Source organism: Pan paniscus, chromosome 23 (assembly GCF_029289425.2).
Source record: "Pan paniscus chromosome 23, NHGRI_mPanPan1-v2.0_pri, whole genome shotgun sequence".
Classification (NCBI taxonomy): Eukaryota; Metazoa; Chordata; class Mammalia; order Primates; family Hominidae; genus Pan; species Pan paniscus.
The window spans coordinates 41,507,812-41,533,162 of record NC_085927.1 but is presented as its reverse complement, the minus strand read 5'-3'; the positions used below and the strand labels follow the sequence as shown (position 1 = coordinate 41,533,162).

Here is a 25,351-nt window from a genome sequence, read left to right as displayed (position 1 = left end):
AACATATGAAGACCACCTCGTGTAGCAAGGGAAGGGAATAGTAGCAGGTAGAACAGGGACTGACTCCCTGACGTGCTTCAACCACAGCATGGCTACTTTGACCTATTTTATAGGTGAGGCTTCCGCCACTCAAAAGGGGTTTTACCATGTAAAAAAAGCTCAGGACTAAATAATCTCTGAGGTTCCTTTACAGCTCCATACCCCTCTGACCCTACAACATTAGCACCTGTAATCCAAAATGAAAAGAAGGACACCCACAATGAAAGGAGGGCTTCATGACCAAAACTCACCCATAGCTGACTGCATTTAATGAAGGTGATAGGGGTCAGGGTCCCCCAAGAGTGGATACCCAAGCAAGGCTGCCGAGCGGACCCGTGCCAGGATGCAGGGCTCTTACCAGCTGGCTGTGCCTGTGGTGCTCTTCTGCCATCTCAAACTGGGCAGCTTCTTCTGCACACAGCAGCATGTCTGCCAGGAAGTGAAGGCCTCCAGTCCCAACAAGGTTCTGACCCCTACAGAGTGCATTCTCAGCAAGCCACCTTGAAGGGCTGTGGCTATCGGGGATAACACACGTGCCAGGTGGGCTGAGGTCCACCTCTGTCTACTCCTGATGACCCAGGGAAGCAGTGGGCAAAGGGAAACCCTGTCAGTTACTGATCAAACATCTGGTCTTGCATTCCTCCCCTTGAATGCCCATGAGATGATAGGCAAAAAATACCTGAGATAAACTGCTACCAATTTCAGTAAACATTTAGAAATCACCATATCTAAAGCAGAATCTGCTCCTTTTTCTATAGTCTCTGTTTTGGCATCACAATCCAGTTAGATGTTTGAGCTAAAAACCTTGGAGTTATTTTCAAACCTTTTCTCCTCCCACTCTCATCTAATCGGTCGCCAAGTCCATCTGTTCCCTTCCTAAATCTCTTGGCTCTCTCCATCCCCTTCTGCTCTTCTGTCCCCACCCCCAACACCCTGCAGTTCATCCGACTTGTCCCTTACGTAGACGGGTAAGTGAGCCTCCTCCCATAACTGGTCTCCCACCAGTGCTAGCCTCTCTCCGCTAATCCAGAATTATCCTTTCCAAAGCACAAATCTGACTGCATTTCTTTTCTTTTTTAAGAGACTGGGTCTCACTCTGTCACCTAGGCTGTAGGGCAAGGGTGCCATCATAGTTCACTGTAGCCTCAAACTCCTGAGTTCAAGCGATCCTCCCAAAGCACTTGGATTACAGGTGTGAGCCACTGCCCCCAGCCTCTTCTCTTCTTAAAAACCCCTGATGCCGGGTGTGATGGTGTGTGCCTGTAGTTTCACCTACTTCGTAGGCTGAGGAGGGAGGATTGCTTAAGCCCAGGAGTTCAAGACTGTAGTAAGCTACCATTGTGCCTGTGAAAGCCACTGCACTCCAGCCTGGGCAACATGTGACCCTGTCTCTAAATTTTTAAAAGTTAAAAAACCTCCAGAGGTTCCTGCATCTCCCTTCCCACCATCCATACCTCCACAGCCCACTGGATTCTTGAATGCTTTTCCTCACTGAAATGCCTTTTCCAACCTTCTGCAGTCTTCCCCTAAGACATCAACCTTCCCAACTTCTCATCTCCTATGACTTAGATTCTGCACAAACATTACCTCCTTGGCTGAATCTCCACAGTCGCTCTCACAGGACTTCATACAAATCTTTATGATAGGAATTATCATGCCATATTTAAAGACACATTTTCATGTCTATTTCCCCCACTAGACAATGAACTATCATTAGTCTGAGCTTCCTCATATCCCAGAATTTAAGCAGGAGTTTATACAAAGCAAGACTTTGATGAACAAATAAAATGTGTGGATGAACATCCTAGGCAGTCCAAATTCTCACACTTGGGCACACAGTATGGTAGGGGTAGTGATTAAGAATATGGCTGGGTGCGGTAGCTCAGGCCTGTAATCACAGCACTTTGGAAGGCCGAGGCGGGCAGATCACCTGAGGTCGTCAGGAGTTCGAGACCAGCCTGACTAACATGGAGAAACTCTGTCTCTACTAAAAATACAAAAAAATTAGCCGGGCATGGTGGTGCATGCCTGTAATCCCAGCTACTCGTGGGGCTGCGGCCGGAGAATCGCTTGAACCCGGGAGGCAGAGGTTGTGGTGAGCCAAGATTGGGCCATTGCACTCCAGCTTGGGCTACAAGGGCGAAACTCCATCTCAAAAAAAAAAAAAAAGGGAAAAAAAAAGAGTATATACATAGAGCTGGACGCGGTGGCTCACGCCGGTAATCCCAGTACTTTAAGAGGCCGAGGCAAGTGGATCACTTTGGGTCAGGAGTTCGAGACCAGCCTGACCAACATGGAGAAACCCCATGTCTACTAAAAGCACAAAAATTAGCTGGGCGTGGTGGTGGCCGCCTGTAATCCCAGCTACTCAGGAGGCTGAGACAGGACAATCACTTGAACCCGGGAGGCAGAGGTTGCGGTAAGCTGAGATGGCACCACTGCAATCCAGCCTGGGTGACAGAGCGAGACTCTGTCTCAAAAAAAAAAAAAAAAAAAAGAGGCTGGGTACGCTGGCTCATGCCTGTAATCCCAGCACTTCGGGAGGCTGAGGTGGGTGGATCACCTGAAGTCAAGAGTTCGAGACCAGCCTGGCCAACATGGCGAAACCCCGTCTCTACTAAAAATACAAAAATTAGGCGTGGTGGCACATGCCTGTAATCCCAGCTACTCGGGAGGCTAAGGCAGGAGAATCGCTTGAACCTGGGAGGCGGAGATTGCAGTGAGCCGAGATTGTACCACTGCACTCCAGCCTGGGTGACAGAGCAAGAGTCCATCTCAAAAAAAAAAAAAAAAAGAATATGTACACAGGAGTTAAAGGCCTAGGTTTTGAAAATCTTGACTCTGCCAATGACCTGTGACTTTAGAATACACTCAGCTCCTCTGAATCTCTTTCCTCGTCTGTAAAATGGCAATAGTGGCACCTACTCCACAGCGTTGCTATGAGGATGAAGAGGATGATGCATAATGTCTGCTACGTAGTAAAAGCGCAATAAATGGAAACTATGATCACGGTGATGGTATCACCAAGAAAAAGATAGTGGTGGCTATTTCCACCACCTAGTGGGTAGAGAAAAGCACTTAAATTGTAACACCAAAAAATGTGAATCAGGAAAGTGGGATTACCTCTGAGGGAAAAGAAAAAGAACGCAGTCAGGGAGGAGCAAATAGGTGTGCTAGGAAGGTTCTATTTTGAAAGTTGGGTGATAAGATATATAGTTGTTCATTTTATTATTTTTAAACTATATATAAGCACTCTTTTTATACACAATCCCAATTAAACAAAAATTTTAAGACTGTCAACAGATATAAGGCTGTTTTGAATCCTTTGGCAATTGTTTCCCATGTATCTCATGACTTTCGTTTCACATGCTGCTGAGCTCATGCTGTCCTGGCTGAGGCAATGGACAGCCTGAGTATCTGAAAGGATACAGTGTTTCCAGTGAGTAAAGGCGCGCCGCAGGGCCATCTTCCTGGCCAGTTTCTCCACCTGGGCATGGTGAGCGTACAAGCTCTCCCTCCGCTCCCAGGCCTGCTGCCAGTCACAGAAGTGTATCTGGAGCACAGTGACATGATGGAATCGCTCAGCCATCTCTGCAACAGAGAAATAACTTAAGTGCTACTCCCCTAAGGTTAGAAGATGAGCTGGAAACATCTTTAAGACAAGCTGAACCCCACTACTGGCAGAGAGCAGGGGTTCAAGGCCACACACACACACACACACACACACACACACACACTAAGTTTTTTTTTTTTCTTTGAGTTGGAGTCTCGCTCTGTTGCCCAGGCTGGAGTGCAGTGGCGCGATCTCGGCTCACTGCAACCTATGCCTCCCAGGTTCCAGCGATTCTCCTGCCTCAGCCTCCCAAGTTGCTAGAATTACAGGCATGTGCCACCACCCCTGGCTGATTTTTCTGCATTTTTAATAGAGATGGGGTTTCACCATGTTAGCCAAGCTGGTCTCGAACTCCTGACCTCAAGTGATCTGCCCGCCTCAGCCTCCCACAGTGCTGGGATTACAGATGTGAGCCACCGCGCCCGGCCAAAATACAAGTTTTTTAAACCTTGAAAGGTCATTAGGAATCCCTGAGCTACATCTCCTCTCTCCAAGGAAAGAGAAAAGGTCTGTGATTTTAGGGAGGAGGATGCTATAAAAATCAGTTACATCAAAGGGCTGAGGCTTCTAGTTAGACACTGATGAACAGAAATGATAACTGTTACTTTCAAAAAGGACTGTTTTACTTTTGCTTCTAAACAAATGTCTCCTGGATAGGACTTAGAGATTGAGTCAATGACATAAAATTCAGTTGCCACGCTGGCATAGGCTTTTTTGAGCTTTCAGCCAACCTGATCCTGGCTGCCAGCTTCATCTCCTTTTAATGCTAGTCAGATAATGGTCTGATGAGCTAGGGCCTGGGAAGGGGATGGGAATCAGACCTGGAATTTGAATGCTGTAATTGGAGGCAGGCATTAGTCTATAGCTTATCATACTAAACAGCTTAATGCCTTCACATTCCAGGACTGGGCAACTGGACTGTTGGTCTGGGGTCGCTATCCTCCAATGAACACATTCAAACTCTCCCAAGAGACAGTGTTGGCAGCGTAAGAGATTTCTGCAGGGAGGTTTGGGTGAACGCCAGAGACCCTTAACCCAGTGTCTAGCATAGTGCTTGACTTACTTTGGTATAAACTCAATAAACTTAAGTTAAAAAGTGTACCAATGTTCACATTTCTATGTATTATTACTTCTGAATCTAATTGGGAAACAAAACCATATAAACAGTATCCAAAAAACTCAACATCAAAATCACATGCATTTGCATAACTGGAGACAAACAGAAACTATCCAAATATCTATTAATAGGAGAATGGCTAAGTATATTAAGGTAAGCCATCCTATAAAATATGAATAGTTGTTAAAAAATAACATTTACGACAAATACTTAAGATGTAGGGAAGTGTTATTAACTGTGTGGAAAAAAGCAAGATACAAAACCATAGGTTATCAACATATTAATCAAAATAATTACAATACTTATAGCAAAATGAAAACCCTATTTAGATAAAAAATATACAGAAGAGGCTGGAAACAGTGGCTCACGCCTGCAATCCCAGCACTTTGGGAGGCTGAGGCAGGCGGATCACCTGAGGTCAGGAGTTTGAGACTAGCCTGGCCAAAGTTATGAAACCCCATCTTTACTAAAAATACAAAAATTAGCCGGGCGAGGTGGTGGGCACCTGTGATCCCAACTACTAGGGAGGCTGAGGCAGAAGAATCACCTGAACCCAGGAGGCGGAGGTTGCAGTGAGCCGAGATTGCGCCACTGCACTCCAGCCTGGGTGACAAGAGTGAAACTCCATCTCAAAAAAAAAAAAAAAAATCTATCTACAGATAGCTAGATAGATATAGATACAGATATATAAATAAAAGCCCAAAGAGAAATAAATGTGACTCAAGGATGATGTATTTTCCTCCTTAATCTCCTTTTACCAAAATTTCTGGTAGCACCATTATATTACTTCTTAGTACAGTACCACTGGCAGCAGGAGAGTGGAAACTGTGACCAGATCCTCTATCTCGAGAGCCTGGAGCTTCCTACTCACCATCCTGCTGTCTCTTCACTCTGCGGACTTGCAGGTATTCAAGCCAGGCCTTTAGAAATCTCCGTTTTTGCCAGTGCTGATGATGTTTCACTGCAGAGACAACCTTCTGTTTCTCCTTCTGGACATACAGGAGCTGTTCCCGCCACTGTGACCAAGCCTGAAAACCAGAGAAGAGGCAACAGTCAAAGGAGAGGCAGGAAAACAGGGTGAAGTACAGGTGGAGAGGGAAAAGAGCAAGGCACACACGCTGGAAAGGCTGAAATTAGAAACAAGGAAGTGGCAATCCCCTAGCAGGATCATAAGCTATGGGACTGTGGGGTAAAAGGGTCTTTAAGAGGGACATTCTGCTTTCAAAAGTAATTTTTTCCTGGATTAAAAAAAAGAATAATAAAATCAACAAGCAGAAAGCAGATGGCGGGTGCAGTGGCTCTCACCTGTAATCCCAGCACTTTGGGAGGCCGAGGAGGGCAGATCACCTGAGGTTAGGAGTTTGAGACCAGCCTGCCCAACATGGCAAAACCCCGTCTCTACTAAAAATACAAAAAATTAGCTGGGCGTGATGGTGGGTGCCTATAATCCCAGCTACTCAGGAGGCTAAGGCAGGAGAATCACTTGAACCCAGGAGGTAGAGGTTGCAGTGAGCTGAGATCACTGCACTCCAGCCTGGGCGACAAGAGCGACCAACTCAAAACAAAAACAAAAACAAGCAGACAAGGAGCAGAAACAATCCGAGGGGTGATATAATTAATTCAGATTTGGGATAAGTGAGGGTCTGCCTTTTCTTCCAGAGTCAGAGGAAGCCTACTGTAAAGTAGTCCTTTTTCAGGCAGATTAGTTCCAGGGATGCCTATCTATAGAAGCTAAGGGTCTACAAGGGTCTATAAATGCACACCCTTAGATCAGTGATAATGCATGTCCTAATCTGAAGACGACTTAGACAAAGACTTCATATCTTTTCTTCAGCCTGTCGCACTTCTCCTTTCCCTCCTCTCAACTGAATACCATCGTTCCCATTTCACTAAGAAAATAAAAGCAATCAAAAGGAAATTTCCTTAAAGTCCACCATGTTTAACTACCCACCTGCCCACGGGCTCTGTCTTCTCTCTTTCCTGCTACTCTGGATGAACCGCCCATGCTCCCACCAACGTCAGTCCCCTCCCAACCCTGTCCAGCTCTGGCTATCTCTCACCTTCCCGAGTTTACTGCCTTGGCAGTTCCCCTCTTACGAATCATCAGTTTTCACTCTCTATAGATTTTTGAAATCAGCATATCAATGTGCTATTATTTTTCCTATCCTAAAAAAAAAATCTCTTCAAGATGTAACAACTAAAAGCAATGGGTGACCTTTAATTAGACTATGGAAATGAAAATAGCAACAATATACAGTTTTAATATGAACTGCATGTTATATATTATATCAATATTAAATTTCTTGGAATATAAAAATGATATTATGGTTATGTGAGAGACCATCCTTTTTAGGAGATATACGCTTTAAGATAAACTTTGTGTCTACAATTTTGGAGCAGCTCAGACAAAATAAATGTATTTATATACTTAAAGAAAGCAAATGTGGCAAGATGTTAACAATGGGTTGGTGGGGCGGGGTGGCTCACACCTGTAATCTCAGCACTTTGGGAGGCCAAGGCAGGAGGACTGCTTGAGCTCAGGAGTTTGAGCCCAGCCTGGGAAACATGGCGAAACTCTGTCTCTACCAAAAAAAAAAAAAAATTAGCCAGGCGTGGTGGTGTGTACCTGTAGTCCCAGCTACTTGGGAGGCTGAGGTGGGAGGATCGCTTGAGCCTGGTAGGTTGAGGCTGCAGTGAGCAGTGATCATACCACTGCACTCTAGTCTGGGCAACAGAGTGAGACCCTGTCTCAAAAAAACCAAACCAAACCAAACCAAACCAAAAAACCACAATCGGTTAAACTAGGTGAAACACAGACAGTATCCACCTTTTCTATGATTTGGTGTTTGTCAGAAATAAAAAGTTGTTGGGGGAAGACTGCCATCACAAAAATACTTTCTGAAAGGAATAAACCAGTGATTCTTAAACAAACAAAGCAACACCCCTCTCTAGACTCTAGACCGCATTGTGCCATCCAGCTAACACTTTGGTTCTTTCTGTTTCAAGCTCCTCAAAAGAGCTATTTTCTAATCTTTCTGTCTCCCAGGCAGGCTTTCTTGAGCCCGCTCCCACAGGCCTACTGAATGAAACTACTCTTATCAAGTGCATCGGCAATCTCCACGTCGCTCAATCCAAAGGTCAGATTTTGGTCCTCACCTCCCTTGACCTGCCAGAAGTGTCTGACAAAGCCTTCCTCCTTCCTTCACCTGGCTTTCGGGATGTGTCCCTGCTTTGTTCCTGTTGCTGACTCCCACCTCTGTGCACCTCGCAGGCTCAGCCCTGGAACCTCTCATCTAGCTACACTCACTCCTTTTATTTTTTCACCCACCCTAGTAGCTTTTTTTAAAAAAACAGATGGGGTCTCTCTATGTTGCCCAGGCTGGTCTTGAACTCTTGGGCTCAAGCAATCCTCCCGCCTCAGCCTCCCAAAGTGTTGGGATTTACAGGCATGAGCCACCGCACCCCACTCACTCTAGTAACTTTACATACCATCTGCCTACTAAGAACTCCTGAATTTCCCAAATGTACCTCCTATCCTGGCCCCATCCTCAATATTCCACACATATATCCCAATATCCCACTGCCTCCTTAACATAGCTTCTTGTGGCTATTCAAAAGGCCTATCAGGCTGAAGATACAGAGTCCAGAATTGGGCTCCTCCTAATCTCTTCCCACAAACCTGCTTCTCCTGCAGTCCTTCCTATTTCAGTAAATGGCACTCCATTGTTCCAACTGCTTAGGCCAAAACTTGGAAGTCATCTTGGTCACTAAAACTTCATATCTCATCCATACATCTTTTAAAGATGTCAGTTACATCTTTAAAAGACATTGAGAATCCAACCACCGTCTTCTTATCTTTGTGGAAAATCTCACCTGGAATTTTGTAATAGCTTCTTACCTGTTCTCCCTGTTTATATCCTTGATCATCTCTGATTTATTTATTTATTTATTTATTTATTGACAGAGTCTCATTCTGTCACTCAGACTGCCAGACTGAAGTGCAATGGCAAGAATATGGCTCACTGCAGCCTCAACCTCCCGGGCTTAAGCAATCTTCCTGCCTCAGCCTCCTGAGCAGCTGGGACCACAGGCATGCACCACCATGCCCAGCTAATTTTTTTTTTTTTTGAGACAGGGTCTTGCTCCATTGCCCAGGCTAGAGGGCAGTGGTACAATCATAGCTCACTACAGCCTCAATTTCCCAGACTCAGGTGATCCTCCCACTTAGCCTCCTGAGTAGCTGGGACTACAGACACATGCCACCATTCCAGGATAATTTTTTGTATTTTTTGTAGAGATAGGGTTTCACCATGTTGCTCAGGCTAGTCTCAGATGCTGGGGCTCAAGCTGTCCCCCCGCCTTGGCTTCCCAAAGTGCTGGGATTACAGACATCTGCCACCATGCCTGGCTCTGATGTATTCCTAACACAACAGCCAGAGTGGTCCATTTTGGTTCGCTTTAATTGTTAGGTCACTTAAAGTTCTGTTTTATATGACAACTTCCCTTCCTGCTTTTTTTCTCTTTCATGCCATCAATCTACTAGAGAAATCAAGTCATCTATCCTATAAAATGTCCTACATTTTGGATTTGGCTGACTGTAACCTCAAGGTGTCTTTAACTTGTTCCTCTGACCCCTGTATTTCCTATAAACTGAGAGATTCGCATTAGGCTTGGAGTCATGTTCAATTTTTTAGGCAAGAACAGTTCATGAATGTGGCTGGGTACTTCCCCTTACATAGTATCATGAGGCACATCATGTCTGGCTGCCACAGTTGTAGCAATGCCAAGATTGTTTGGTGGATTCAGATGGCAGGTAGCCAGATTTCTCCTATATTTTCCCACCATCCTCTCACCTAGTGATGGCTGCCTAGATCTATGTCCTCATTAGGGGTGGCAAAACAGCAATTTTCTAGTTCTAGTATTCCTTCGGCATTTATTAACTGGAATTCTTCTATAAAGAAGCCTTCTCTCATTAACCCTCTGGTTTCTTGGAGTTAACAGTTTATATAGGAAAGGTGGGATAAATGCTTAATTTTTTGCCTTTAATTTTTAAAGAATTAAAATCCTGTAATTTTTAAAGAATTGAGTTAACTCCCCTAACAACCCAAAATCATGACCGATGAGTTCCACTTTCTTTTAAAATTATTTCAAATGCATGAATTTTTATGTATTTGATGTTTTCAATCTACTGGGCTCAAGTGATCCTCCTGCCTCAGCTTCCTGAGTAGCTGGGACTACAGGCACCACCATGCCTAGCTTATTGTTTTTTGATGCTCAAACTTTTCTATCTTAAGCCCTGGGAACCCTTCCAAATTGGTTCCTGAGTCCTTCTGACACAATTCCATTAGCTTTTTTTAAGTTCCTTAGTCCTAGGTGTATCTTGTCTATTTCCTGCCCCAGACCTATAATCAGCCATTTCTCTAAAAAGCCCTGGTTCCTATTAGTGGGAAATAGTTAAGACCACAACTTGGGCACTGGGGATACTAAATGCTATACTACTGTCACTGCTTCTAATGCTTTTTTTTTTTTTTTTTTTTTTTTGAGACAGGGTCTCACCCTGTCGCCCAGGCTGAAGTGCAGTTGGCACAATCTCAGCTCACTGCAACCTCTGCTTCCTGGATTCAAGTGATTCTCATGCCTCAGCCTCCCAAGTAGCTGGGATTACAGGTGCCCACCACCACCATGCCCGGCTAATTTTTTTGTATGTTAAGTAGAGACGGGATTTCACCATGTTGGCCAGGCTAGTCTCAAACTCCTGACCTCGGATGATCCACCTGCCTCTGCCTCCCAAAGTGCTGGAAGCCATCGTGTCAGACCAGAAATGCATTTATGGTAAAAAAACAAACAAACAAACAAAAAATATATATACACACACACACACACACACACACACATATATATAGAGAGAGAGTCCATATTGATATTTACAGTTCCAATTGCAGATTTCTTTGCTTTTTATACTTGTAATCTTTTCTTTTCTATTGAAGATCTTTATTCCTAACAACACTGCCATAATTATTTGCTTTATCTTACAATGTAACTATAATACTTTCAATATAACAATTTCAAACCTCCTAGCAACAATAACACTTGTTTTACTAAGAATGTGGTTTTAGATTTCTTAGCAGTTCATTATGTCCTTTTAACACATTCCACCAGGGTGAACAGTCAAAATATTGTTATTTTAAAGTTACTTGAAGTAATTATTCTCTGTGTAGTCATTGCCACAAACTTGATATATTCGTTTCAGGTTGTTTTGAAAATCTGGCAATTGCTTTTTTATTTACTCTTGCTTTGTAATTATATAAAATATATGCATAGTTCCAAAGTTAAAACTATGTAACAAAGTAAATTCACAGAAGTACTTTATTCCTATACCCTTCCCTCCCTCCTCCTATAGGTAACCATTTCTCGGTAAGTTTTTCATTTATTTTTCCATTATTCCTTCTTGAAAATATAAGCAAACAGACACACACACATACACACACACCCCCACAAACACACAGACACACATTCATATATATCCTTCCCTTTCTTACCCCAAAAGCAGCACACTATGAATCAAAGAATCCTGTTAAGAGGTAGGTATAATCATGTCACTCCTCTGCTCAGAGCCAGCAGCTCTTCACCTTCCCAGGAATAAAAGTCAAAGCCTTTTTTATCAGGCACAGCCTGCCAGGCCCTGCGTTCTGGCTCCCTGTTACCTCATAACCTCATCCTTCCTACTCTCCTTCTCAAGCTCAGCAATATATTATGAGATATATAAAATTCAAAGATGAAACGACTCAATATGACAATTTTTCTAACCTAATAAGCTGTCAGTCAGTACACTGTAATAAAAATCCTAATAGGCTTGGCCAGGTGCGGTGGCTCACACCTGTAATCCCAACACTTTGGGAGGCCGAGGTGGGCGGATCCCACCTCATGATAGGTCAGGAGATCGAGACCATCCTGGCTAACACGGTGAAACCCCGTCTCTACTAAAAATACAAAAAATTAGCCAGGCGTGGTGGCAGGTGCCTACAGTCCCAGCTACTCGGGAGGCTGAGGCAGGAGAATGGCGTGAACCCAGGAGGTGGAGCTTGCAGTGAGCCGAGATCGCACCACTGCACTCCAACCTGGGTGACAGAGTGAGACACGTCTCAAAAGAAAAAAAAAAATCCTAATAGGCTTTGTTATAGAACTTGACAAGTTGCTCCTAAAATTAATAAGAAAGAGTACAGAAGAACAATTAAGACAAGTTTAAAAACAAAACAAGAATAAAGGAGATTCTCTGTCAAATATAGAGCCTTGAGAAATATATGTCAAGTAGGAATATAAACAGCTAGCATTTACTGAGCATTTCCACATTCCAGGCATTGCTCTGAGTATATTATTAATAACTGGATCATCCTCCTGAAGCCTCAATAATCTCATGAGGTAGGTACTATTACGATCTACTTACAGATAAGAATTCTGAGGTACAAACAGGTGAAATAACTCATTCAAAGGCACAAAGCTAATAGGTGATAGAGGCAGAATTCCACTTGGACAGTCTGACTCAAGAACCTACACTCTTGCTTACTGCTTCATCAAATCGTAACTAAACCAGTATGGCATTGGTATGGTCTGGATAGACAAATACATGAATGGAAGACAGAGCCGAGAAACAGATCCGTGAATAATTAAAAGAAACTGGGGGCCGGGCGTGGTGGCTCACGCCTGTAATCCCAACACTTTGGGAGGCAGAGGCAGGTGGATCACTTGAGGTCAGGAGTTCAAGACAGCCTGGCCAACATGGTGAAACCCCATCTCTACTAAAAATACAATAATTAGCTGGATGTGGTGGAGCACACCTGTAGTCCCAGCTACATGGGAAGCTGAGGCAGAAGAATCGCTTGAACCTGGGAGGTGGAGATTGCAGTGAGCTGAGATTGTGCCACTGCACGGAGTCTCAAAAAAAAAAAAAAACAGAAAAAGAATGCTCTTGGTAGTACTGTTCGTAATTCTAAAAAGCAGAGGTAGTCAACAGTCCATCAGTAAGTAAGCAGATAAACGGTGCCTTGTTTATACAATGACATAATATACACAGTTAATAGATCTCTGTCTATCCACATAGATAGGGCCAGGCATGGTGGCTCAGGCCTGTAATCCCAGCACTTTAAGAAGCCAAGGTGTAAGAACTGCTTGAGGCCGTGAGTTCAAGAACAGCCTGGGCAACAGAGAAAGACCCTGTCTCTATTTTAAAAAAGGAAGAAAGAAATCACATGGCTAAACCTCAAAAATATACCGTTGCACTAAAAAAACAAGTTGCAAAGTACAGTATGACAACATTCATAAATGTCCTAACTACACAAAGCCATACCATTTACTTATTTATTTATTTATTTTTGAGACAGGGTCTTGCTCGGTTGCCCAAGCTGGAGTGCAGTGGCATGATCAATGGCTCACTGCAGCCTTGACCTCCCAGGTTCAAGTGATCCTCCAACCTAAGCCTCCCAAGTAGCTGGGACAACAGGCATGCACCACCACGTCTAGCTAATTTTTTTTTTTTTTTGTAGAGATGGGGTCTCACTATGTTGCCTAGTCTGGTCTTGAACTCCTAAACTCAAGTGATCCTCTTATTTTGGCCTCCCAAAGTCCTAGTATTCAGGCGTAGGCCACCGTGACCCCTCCCGCCTTTTTAAGTGATGGGGTCTCATTATATTGCCCAGGCTAGCCTCAAACACTTGACCTCAAGTGATCATCCTGCCACAGCCTCCCGAGTAGATGGGACTACAGGAGTGTACCACATGTTTATTCTTTACAGATATGTGCACATATTTTTATAAGAAAAAAGAATATAGGAGAACAATCATACCAGAATCAAAAGAGTGGCCATCTCTAAGGAGGAGAGGCAGTAGAAGGGACGGAGGGAGGGTAAAGCTTTGGCAGTGTCCATTAAATTTTGTTACTTTAAAAAATTCTGGGCCGGGCACGGTGGCTCACGCCTGTAATCCCAGCACTTTGGGAAGCCAAGGCAGGCGGATCACGAGCTCAGGAGATCGAGACCATCCTGGCTAACATGGTGAAACCCCGTCTCCACTAAAAAATACAAAAAAAAAAAAAAAATTAGCCAGGCGTTGTGGCGGGCACCTGTAGTCCCAGCTACTTGGGAGGCTGAGGCAGGAGAATGACGTGAACCCGGGAGGCGGAGCTTGCAGTGAGCCAACATCGCGCCACTGCACTCCGGCCTGGGCGACAGAGCAAGACTCCGTCTCAGAAAAAAAAAAAAAAAAAAAAAAAATTCTGGGCCAGGCATGGTGGCTCATGCCTGTAATCCCAGCACTTTGGGAGGCCGAGGCGGGTGGATCACTTGAGCTCAGGAGTTTCAGACCAGCCTGGGCAACATGGTGAGACCTCGACTCCACAAGGGAAAAAAAAATATATTAGCCAGGCATGGTGGCACACGCCTGTGTTCCCAGCTACTTGGGAGGCTGAGGTGGGAGGATCACTTAAGCCTGGGAGGTCAAGACTACAGCGAGCCATGATGGTACCACTGCACTCCAGACTGGGCAGCAGAGTGAGATCCTCTCCCCCAAAAAATAACTTAAAAAAAAATTCTGGAGCAAGTATAGAAAATGCTAACACCTTTTAAATCTGGGTGAGGGTGGTGAGTACTTGGCTATCTGCTAATTTTTTTTTTTTGCAAGTATAGAAAATGCTAACACCTTTTAAATCTGGGTGAGGCTGGTGAGTACTTGGCTAGCTGCTAATTTTTTTTTTTTTTTTTTTTTTGAGATGGAGTATCGCTCTGTTGCCCAGGCTGGAGTGCAGTGGCGTGATCTCAGCTCACTGCAAGCTCTGCCTCCCAGGTTCACGTCATTCTTCTGTCTCAGCCTCCCGAGTAGCTGGGACTACAGGCGCCCGCCACCACGCCCGGCTAATTTTTTGTATTTTTAGTAGAGACGGGGTTTCACCATGTTAGCCAGGATGGTCTCCATCTCCTGACCTCATGATCCGCCCACCTCAGCCTCCCAAAGTGCTGGGATTACAGGTGTGAGCCACCGCGCCTGGCCTATCTGCTAATATTTTTCTAAGTGTTTTATATTTTATGTGTTTCTATGTTTGAAATACCAAATTTAATTTTAAATTAAAATTAAAATTTTACATATTTCATGATGTCTTACCTGCCTAGTGCATAGAGATGCTGTGTAGATTAAGACAGTGTAGGCTGGGTGTGGTGGCTCACCCCTGTAATCCCAGCACTTTGGGAGGCCGAGGGGCAGGTGGATCACTTGCGGTCAGGAGTTCGAGACCAGCCTGGCCAACATGGCAAAACCCCGTCTCTATCAAAAATACAAAATTAGCCAGGCATGGTGGCGCGTGCCTGTAATCCCAGTTACTTGGGAGGCTGAGGCAGGAGAATCGCTTGAACCCGGGAGGCAGGGGTTGCAGTGAGCCAAGATCATGCCACTGCACTCCAGCCTGGGCAAAAGAGTAAGACTGTCTCAAAACAAAAAAACAAACAACAACAAAAAACAAGAAAAGGGGAATTCTAAACATGTTCTGAGCAACAGTAGCATCAGTAGAATGAGTTTATGGCCTCTCAAAGTGGCTCTTAGAAAGGGAAAAAAACTAGCACAGTTGTCCACCGATGACAGAAAATCAGTCTCATTATGTTTAGTTTCCCTATATTCACAGTCAGTCTATAAGTTTAGTCAGTATCCCTGCATTTATAGCATTTTCCCATTTATCAGTTCCATCTCCCTCCTGAGGTTACAAGTCTATTCAGCACAATACTGCATGGTGATTATGATGATGATGCAGGCCAGATGCGGTGGTTCACGCCTGTAATCCCAGCACTTTGGGAGGCTGAGGCAGGCAGATTGCCTGAGCTCAGGAGTTAGCGACCACCCTGGGCAACACGGTGAAACCCCATCACTACTAAAATACAAAAAATTAGTCAGGCGTGGCAGCATGCGTCTGAGTCCCAGCTACTTGGGAGGCTGAGGCAGGAGAATTGCTTGAACCTGGGAGGCAGAGGTTGCAGTGAGGCAAGATCGCGCCACTGCACTCCAGTCTGGGTGACAGAGCGAGCAATACTCTGTCTCAAAACATATATATATGTGTGTATATATATATATAAAAGATGATGATGTAGCTTGCTGGCTGCTTAGGTTAAAACCTGGCTCCAAGCGGCCGGATGTAGTGGCTCACGCCTGTAATACCAGTACTTTGGGAGGCCGAGGCAGGCGATCACAAGGTCAGGAGATCAAGACCATCCTGGCTAACATGGTGAAACCCCGTCTCTACTAAAGATACAAAAAATTAGCCGGGCGTGGTGGCGGGCACCTGCAGTCCCAGCTACTGAGGCAGGATGATGGCGTGAACCCGGGAGGCAGAGCTTGCAGTGAGCCGAGACTGCGCCACTCCACTCCAGCCTGGGTGACAGAGCAAGACTCTGTCTCAAAAAATAAAAAAAAATAAAAAAACCTGGCTCTAAGCTTCACTATACATGTGACCCTGGTTCAAGTTATTTAACCTTCCTGGTTTCCTTAACAATAATATGGGACTTTTAAAAAAGGTTTATGAAAATTAGATAATGCACGTAAAGCACTTAGTCTAGCACCTAACACAAGTAAGACCACAATAAAAGCTACTTCTTCTTCTTTTTTTTTTGAGACAGGGCCCCAACTCAGTCACTCAGGCTGCAGTTGCTACTGCTACTGGTACTGTTATTATTATTGGCGAGAACTGTGTCTCTTATTTCCTTGCTATTGCCTTAGAAGACCTTACAAGTTCAGAGGTCAGCAAACTTTTTCTTAAAGAGTCAGAAAACAAATAGTTTAGTCTTTGTAGACCATAAGGTCTCTGTTACAACTACTCTACACTGCTCTTGTAATCTGAAAGCAGCCTCAGATGATATATAAATGAATGAGTGTAGCAGCATCCCAATAAAACTTTATTTACAAAAACAGAAAGCAGGCCAAATTTGACCTGTGAGCCAGTTTGCTGATCACTGATCTAGATGACTATATATGCTATTTGCATGTGATCTGCACATATTCACATGGACTATGCAATTTGTTGTTAGAATAAGAAGATACTATTCCTACATTTGGAAACAGGCACTACTTTTTTTTTTCCTCTTCTCTGTTCTATTTCCTATAACTTATTTGGCAGCTCTGTAAGTACCCAGCAGACACAAAAACATGACAAGAATTCAGAGAATATGTCAAAGGATAAGAAAGTTTTAGTACAGGCCTTAGCCATTTATGATTGACAAAAAAAGCTAGTGGCTTGCCTAAAAGAACACTCTAAGACAATCAAAACTATAAAGAAAAGGAAGCCAGGTTTTCTTTTCAGTCTTAAGTTTCTTTTCTGCCCCAATTATTTTCTGATTTGCTGTAGGAAAACAGTAATGAGGAAATCAGAGTATACTGCTGTTTCTCTAAACATGTTTATAACTAATTCATAAATCCCTCTCCAGCTCCACAATTACCAGAAGCACTCTGGAAGCCACTGATCTAGGCTCATCTAGGACAAGCCTCTACTTTATTCCTAACAGCAGCCTCCCTCTGGAAGAGCCCGGCCTTCCAGATTACCTCTGCCCCTACCCCCTCTCAGGCCCTGAGCTGCAGGGAAGGCCCAGCACTGCCCTCTGTGGGTGAGAGGCTTGACAACACGGACAGAGGATGCCAAATCCCACGTCTGCTGGACTCACCTGCACCTGGAGGCTCAGGGCCCTGTGCTTCAAAGCAGAGGCATGGAGGGCACGGCTCACACGGACCTGTCCTAGTCGCTGCCTCCACGTGCTCCACCACACCCTGTGAAACAGCAAATCAAAGATGGAATTCATCAGTAAAAAGCCACTCAGGAAAGAGAGGAGCAGTTAGTGTGGGGCCTCAGACCCCCAGCTCTAGTCCTCTCCTTCATAGTACCATCTCTAGATTCACTGCTGGGGAAAAAAATAAAACGAAACAATTGAGAAAAAGTCCCAGATCTGCCCATTAATGATTGGAAACTTATGGTTCCTACAGTCAGATCCTGCTTTAGACACCACAGACATGCTCTGTTTGACCTACACAGTTTGATTTGTTAAAAAAATATGTTATGGCCTGGCACGGTGGCTTACACCTGTAATCACAGCACTTTGGGAGGCCGAGGCGGGTGGATCACCTGAGGTCAGGAGTTAAGAGACTAGCCTGGCCAACACAGTGAAACCCTGTCTCTATTAAAAATACAAAAATAGCCAGGTGGTAGTGGCATACTCCTGTAATCCCAGCTACTTGGGAAGCTGAGGCAGGAGAATAGCTTGAACCCAGGAAGCAGAGGTTGCAGTGAGCTGAGATCACGCCACTGCACTCTAGCCTGGGTGACAGAGTGAGACTCCATCTCGGAAAAAAAAAAAAAAAAAAAAAAAGGCCAGGCGCGGTGGCTCACGCCTGTAATCCTAGCACTTTGGGAGGCTGAGGCAGGTGGATCACTTGAGGTCAGGAGTTCAAAACCAGCTTGGCCATCATGGTGAAACCCCATCTCTACTAAAAATACAAAAAATTAGCTGGACATGGTGGTGTGTGCCTGTAATCCCTGCTACTTGGGAGGCTGAGGCAGGAGAATCTCTTGAACCCAGGAGGCAGAGGTGGCCGTGAGCCGAGATTGTGCCACTGTACTCCAGCCTGGGTGACAGAGTGAGACTCCACCTCAAAAAAAAAAAAAAGAGTATTACCAACATTTGAAAATCAGGAGATTTCACAAAATAATCTGCAATCAAGTGGCTTTTAGATTTCTAGTCTTGTATGTATCCTTTTCTTTCCTAGAATCCTGGTCAGACTTTTGTTTCAGTCTTGTTTTTTTTTTCCTACTAATTTTCGAATTTGCTCTAGGAAAAGAGTCATGGGGAAATAAGAGTTTGCAACCTGTGCTTTACAGAAACACTCACTTTGCCTGGTCACTCTAACCTACAAAGATTTCTCTTAGACCATGCTCACTTGCAGCACTCACTGCAAAACCTCAAGCTATCTTACATTATCACTTATCTTCTTATGCATCTAGGGAATCACAAATTCCCTGAATCCAGCCCCAGCATCAATACAGTACCAATAACATTTTACTTATTTATTTATTACTTTATTTATATTTTTTAGGTATATAAACTACTTATTAACAGACAAGGCCTGCAGACTTATTTCTTCTTGGACATGCCCATGGTACAGCCATGGTGGCCAGTGGTCTTGGTGTGCTGGCCTCGGACACGAAGGCCCCAGAAGTGGTGCAGTCCTCTATGGGCCCGAATCTTCTTCAGTCACTCCACATCTACATGGAGCTTCTTGTCCAGACCACTGGCTAGGACCTGGCTATATTTTCCATCCTTTACATCCTTCCGTCTGTTCAAGAACCAGTCTGGGATCTGTACTGGCATGGATTCTGCATAATGGTCATCACACGTTCCATCTCATCCTCAGTGAGTTCTCCTGCTCACTTGGTGAGGTCAACGTCAGCTTTCCTCAACACTACGAGTGTACTGTCAACCCACATCCTTAATGGCAGTGATGGCAAAGCCTATTTTCTGCTGCCCGTTGATGTTGCTGTTGAGTATTCGCAAAATATGCTGGAACTTTTCAGGGATCATTAGAGACATAGCAGGAGCACAACTGGCGGTGTGTAGGCCTCCCGCGGAAGCCATTTTTTTAATTTTTTCGAGACAGAGTCTCACTCTGTTGCCCAGGGTGCAGTGGAGTGGCACAATCTCGACTCACTGCAACGTCTGCCTCGTTTGTTCAAGCGGTTCTCATGCCTCAGCCTCCCGAGTAGTTGGGATTATAGGCGTGCACCACCAAACCAGGCTAACTTTTGTATTTTTTTAGTAGAGACAGTTTCACTATGTTGGCCAGGCTGGTCTTAAACTCCTGGCCTCAGGTGATTCACCAGCCTCAGCCTCCCAAAGTGCTGGGATTACAGCCATGAGTCACTGTGCCTGGCCCAGTACCAAGAACATTTTAAACCCTCAATAAATAGGCTGGGCACAGTGGCTCATGCCTATAATCTCAGCACTTTGGGAAGCCGAGGCGGGTGGATCATCTGAGGTCAGGAGTTCAAGACCAGCCTGGCCAACGTGGTGAAACCCCATCTCTACTAAAAATACAAAAAATTAGCTAGGTATGGTGTAATCCCAGTTACTTGGGAGGCTGAGGCAGGAGAATCACTTGAACCCAGGAAGCAGACGTTGCAGTCAGCCAAGATTGTGCCATGGCACTCCACCCTGGGCGAAAGAGTGAGACTTGTCTCAAATAAATAAATAAATGTACGTTGAGTAAATGAATTAATTATATAAAAATATCACTCAGGCCAGGCGCGGTGGCTCATGCCTGGAATCCCAGCACTTTGAGAGGCTGAGGCCGGTGAATCATGAGGTCAGGAGTTCGAGACAAGGCTGGCCAACATGGTGAAACCCTGCCTCTAGTAAAAATACAAAAAATTAGCTGGGCATGGTGGCAGGCGCCTGTAATCCCAGCTACTCGAGAGGCCGAGGCAGAAGAATCGCTTGAACCTGGAAGGCTTGAACCCAGAAGGTTGCAGTGAGCCAAGATCATACCACTGCACTCCAGCCTGGGGAACAGCGCGAGACTCCATCTCATAAAAAAAAAAAATTCACTCAGACTCAAGTAAAATTGCATACTAATTAGGCATTTTGAAATACTTGCTAAATACATTTTAAGTAATGATTTTAATTATTTAAAAAAATTTTTTGTGTGTAGGGATAGGGTCTTGGCTTTGTTGCCCAGGCTGGTCTCAAACTCCCGGCCTCAAGCAAGCCTCCCATCTTAGCCTCCCAAAGTGTTGGGATTACAGGTTTGAACTACTGCACTCTGCCTATTTTATTTCTACTTAAATAACTTCTTTATGTCCACTGATTTTCTGGACACTGTTAAATACTTTACAGATATCACTTTATTTATTCCTGATGACAAACCTTTAAGTATGGTGTAACTATTTCACAGATGAGGAAAATAAGAGCTGAAGAGATGAAATGACCCAATAATACAGGTTGGAAGAGGGATTCAAACCCAAGTAAGTGCAGCTGCAAAGCCTCTCCTATTATCCATACTTTGTTCAATACTCAACTTTCAGGCAGGAAGTGAGTTATTAATATATTACCATTCAGGACACCAGTGGACAACTACAGACAACAAAGAGTGAAATCTGTCCCATTATAATGCAGCTCATTGTTACATATCTGGCTATAAAAGTGGACTAATTCATGTTCTTCCAGTATGTCTACAATGCAGAAGACCAGTTAAGAGCATGGGTGGGTGAGCCCTAGTTTTGCCAATTACAACCTGTATGTGCTAGGCGAGTTACTCAACCTCTCTGAGCCTTATTGTACATCTTAATCTGTACAATAATGGTACTTACAGTTTACGGTAAGGGTTAAATAAGATACTTTACATTACAAAATTAACACATGCACACACAAACTTAACACAGGGTTTAGAACACAGTAAGCGCTCAATTCATGTTAATTATGATTATGTGAAAATCTGATCTTATAAACAAGTTATCAGTAAATCTTTATTAGGCATCAACTATGTTCAAAACATTGTTTCAAGGTGGGAGGGGGGCATGGTGGCTCATGCCTATAATCCCAGCACTTTGGGAGGCTGAGGTGGGCAGATCGCTTGAGCCCACGAACTCAAGACCAGCCTGGGAAACATGATAAAACCTCGCCTCTACAAAAAAATGAAAAAAAAAAAAAACATTAGCTGGGCATAGTGGTGCATGCCTGTAGTCCCAGCTACTTGGGAGGCTGAGGTGGAAGGACTGCTTGAACCTGGGAGGTGGAAGTTGCAGTAAGCTGAGATTGGGCCACTACACTCCAACCTGGGTGACAGAGTAAGACCCTATCTCGAAAAAAACAAAACACAAAAATAAAACCAAATACAAACCATTGTTTTAAGGTGAGGTTTGATGCTGTTTTCCAGCACCATAAAGCTGATGAGGTAAAATGATGGCTGGTACTTTGTAGGGCAGTTGAGCAGACTCACCGTAAGATAATCCGTTGCCTAAACTCCAGAGCCGTAGTCTGCATCTGAAGTTTGGTCCTACGAACAACCACGTAGATCAACCAGGACTTCCAGGCCTGTCGCATCTTTTGCTTTGCATCTAGATTCACCAAAGAGATTTTTCAAAAGGCATGGGGAGAGATGGATTACTCTGGGTTATGATAAAAGCTCAAGGGCTCTCCTTTGAATACCTAAATCCCTCCAGCCTACAAGTGACCCCTGCTGGAAAAGTTGTGAAGCACTACAAAATTAATTAGAGTGCAAGAACACATGAAGGCTCTGTGCAAGTAATGACATTTACAAAGCATTTAAAGGAAAACCCATGTACTGAACTGCTCAAAAACCCTTTGCTTTAAAAGCGCTTATTTTTATAGATATACTCTGCAATTTTTAGACGAAATGATATGAATAAACAGGCAGCAAAGAAGTGGAGAGATGGATCTAACAAAAATGGCATGAGTGATAATCAAAGCTGGGTAATGGATACATGGAGGTTCATTATTCTATTAAATATCTTTCAGGCTGGGCACAGTGGCTCACGCCTGTAATCCCAGCACTTTGGAAGGCCGAGATGGGCAGATCACCTGAGGTCAGAAGTTCGAGACCAGCCTGACCAACGTGGTGAAACCCCATCTCTACTAAAAGTACAAAAATTAGCCGGGTGTGGTGGCGTGCGCCTGTAGTCCCAGCTACTCAGGAGGCTGAGGCAGGAGAATTGCTAAACCTGGGAGGGAGAGGTTGCAGTGAGCTGAGATCACGCCATTGCACTCTAGCCTGGGCGACAGAGCAAGACTCCGTCTCAAAAAAAAAAAAAAAAGAAAAGAAAAGAAAAAAAAATTTCAATTGTATAGATATTTAAAGTTTTCCATAATACAAAGCTAAAGAAGAAGAAATCATGATATAAAACTTGCTGTTTGACTCCAAGCTCACTCTTTTTAGTAAAGAAAAGATAATTTACTAGATATGGAAGATGCAATGGCCCACAGGTCTCCCTTTGTGGTAAATTGTATTTTCATTATGAAAGTCACCACTAATAAGTAAATTACCACTTATAAGTAAATTTCTCTTCTTTTTAGAAGACAAAGGAGAAAATAAAATTATATAAATCATTTTTAGGACAGCCTCCAAGATGTAGTCGACAGGACTATAACTATATATTTCACAGTTGTTGACAAGACAAATCAACATACGAAGGAGAATTTAACATGTATCTTCCTTGGTTTCACTGTGGACCTCAGGAATCAGCACACTTCAGGTAATCAGGACTAGTATAGTGCTGTGGTTTAGAGTTTGGGATCCTGAGTAAGACAAGCCAGACTTACTGGCCCTTTCATTTATTACACACGTAATCTCATACAAGTTCCTCATCTGTAAAATGGTGCCTCTCTCAGAGTTATGTTTGGAAAGTGTAAATGAGATGACTTAACTATGAAAAATATCTAAAATAAACACTAACTGCTCTTTCCAGAGTATGGAACACAGGAATCTCATTAACTGTCTCTGCCATGATTCTGATGCACGTGACAACTGAGAACCATGCTTCCTTAAGGCCTAAAAGTACTTGCAAACTTTTCATTTAACAGTCCAAGAGTGAATGGACACTCCCTGAGGTCTAGGGGAATGGCCTGAAATAACTTGTCTTATGTCAGAAATAACTCTTGCCTCTTGAGTAGCTGGGACTGCAGGCATGCACCACCACACCTGGCTAATTTTTGTATTTTTTTGTAGAGATGAGGTTTTGCCATGTTGCTTGGGCTGGTCTCGAACTCCTGGGCCCAAGCAATCTGCCCACCTCAGCCTCCCAAAGTGCTGGGATTATAGGCGTGAGCCACCGCCTATAAAAAAGTCATCCAAGTGACTTTTTCCTTCTATTCCATAATATCTAGCTAGATTCACTGTAACTATAAATAATATAAGACAGCAGAATGTACACTCTTCAAGTAAATATAGAACATTTACAAGATAGAGCATATTTGGGGCCACAGAACAAACCTTAACAAAAATAAAGGAACCGAAATCATACTAAGTCTTGTTCTCTGACAATAATGGAATAAACTAGAAATCCTTAATAGAAAGATATTGGGAAACTCCCAAATATTAGAAAACTAAACACAGTTCTAAATAATCTGTGGGGCAAAGATGAGGTCTCAGGGAAAATCAGAAAACAAGTTTTTACTGAATGAAAACAGAAATATAACTTATTAAAATTCGTGTAATATAGTTAGTGTTTAAGAGAACTTTATAGCAGTAAATGTCTCTACTAAAAATACAAAAAAAAAATTAGCCGGGCGTGGTGGCAGGTACCTTTACTCCCAGCTACTCAGTAGTCTGAGGCAAGATAATTGCTTGAACCCAGGAGGCAGAGGCTGCAGTGAGCCGAGATCACGCCACTCTGCACTCCATCCTGGGTGACAAAGTGAGACTCCATCTGAAAAAAAAAAAAAAGGCTGGGCGCAGTGGCTCAAGCCTGTAATCCCAGCACTTTGGGAGGCCGAGGTGGGCGGATCACGAAGTCAGGAGATCAAGACCATCCTGGCTAACACTGTGAAATCCCGTCTCTATTAAAAATACAAAAAATTAGCCGGGCGGGGTGGTGGGCACCTGTAGTCCCAGCTAACTGGAGGCTGAGGTAGGAGAATGGCGTGAATCCGGGAGGTGGAGCTTGCAGTGAGCCGAGATCGTGCCACTGCACTCCAGCCTGGGCAATAGAGCGAGACTCCATCTCAAAATTAAAAAAAAAGAAAAAAGAAAAAGAAATAATAAATTAACTTAGCAAGGATGCAGGATATACAAGATCCATATGTAAAACTACAGAATGTTTAGGAGAAAACATAAGAGGAAATCTTTGTGACCCTGGGTTAAGGCAAAGTTCTTAGAGATGACATCTAAGATAGGATATCAAAAAATATAATCCAGCTGGGCACAGTGGCTCATGACTGTAATCCCAGGGCTTTGGGAAGCCGAAGTGGGAGAACTGCTTGAGGCCAGGAGTTTCAGACCAGCCTGAGCAACAAAGCAAGAGCCCCATCTCTATAAAATATAAAAAACTTAGCCAGGTATGGTGGGGCATTGTCTGTAGTCCCAGCTACTTGGGAGGCTGAGGTCAGAGCCTAGGAGTTCCAGGCTGCAATGGGTTATCCTCACACCACTGCACTCCAACCTGGGCAACAGTGGGACTCTCGCAAAAACAAACAAACAAACAAACAAACAAAACCATAATCCATTAAAAAAAATAGATTGGACTTCATCAAAATTAAAAACTTTTCCTCTGCAAAAGATACTGTTAAGAGAATGAAAAGACAAGTCACAGACTAGGAGAAAACATAGCAAATCATGCTTTGACAAAATGCTTGTAACAGAATACATATTTTAAAAAACCAGCTGGGCTTGGTGGCTCACCCCTGTGGTCCCAGCACTTTGGGAGGCCGAGGCAGGTGGATCCCCTGAGGTCAGGAGTTCCAGATCAGCCTGGCTAACATGGTGAAACCCTGTCTCTACTAAAAAAAATACAAAAATTAGCTGGGGATGGTAGCGCACCATGTAGTCCCAGCTACTTGG

At 43.9% G+C, this 25,351-nt stretch overlaps 1 protein-coding gene and 1 pseudogene across 21 annotated transcripts in view; both read right to left on the bottom strand.

The window, feature by feature from the left end:
• Positions 1-25,351, bottom strand: part of SFI1 (SFI1 centrin binding protein) — a 118,022-nt gene that overhangs the window by 35,241 nt on the left and 57,430 nt on the right. For all 21 annotated transcript variants that reach the window (XR_004668705.3, XM_034949342.3, XM_003821472.5 and 18 more), the window contains 5 exons: positions 21,776-21,893; positions 17,455-17,557; positions 5,641-5,797; positions 3,469-3,630; positions 398-468 (listed from right to left, as the gene is read on the bottom strand). Coding sequence is in view for 20 of the 21 variants with exons in the window: in XM_034949342.3 (XP_034805233.2) it covers positions 398-468; positions 3,469-3,630; positions 5,641-5,797; positions 17,455-17,557; positions 21,776-21,893 (611 nt within the window). In the remaining variant the exon portion in view is untranslated. The remainder of the gene's footprint in view (positions 1-397; positions 469-3,468; positions 3,631-5,640; positions 5,798-17,454; positions 17,558-21,775; positions 21,894-25,351) is intronic.
• Positions 17,597-19,597, bottom strand: LOC100995902 (small ribosomal subunit protein uS13-like; annotated as a pseudogene).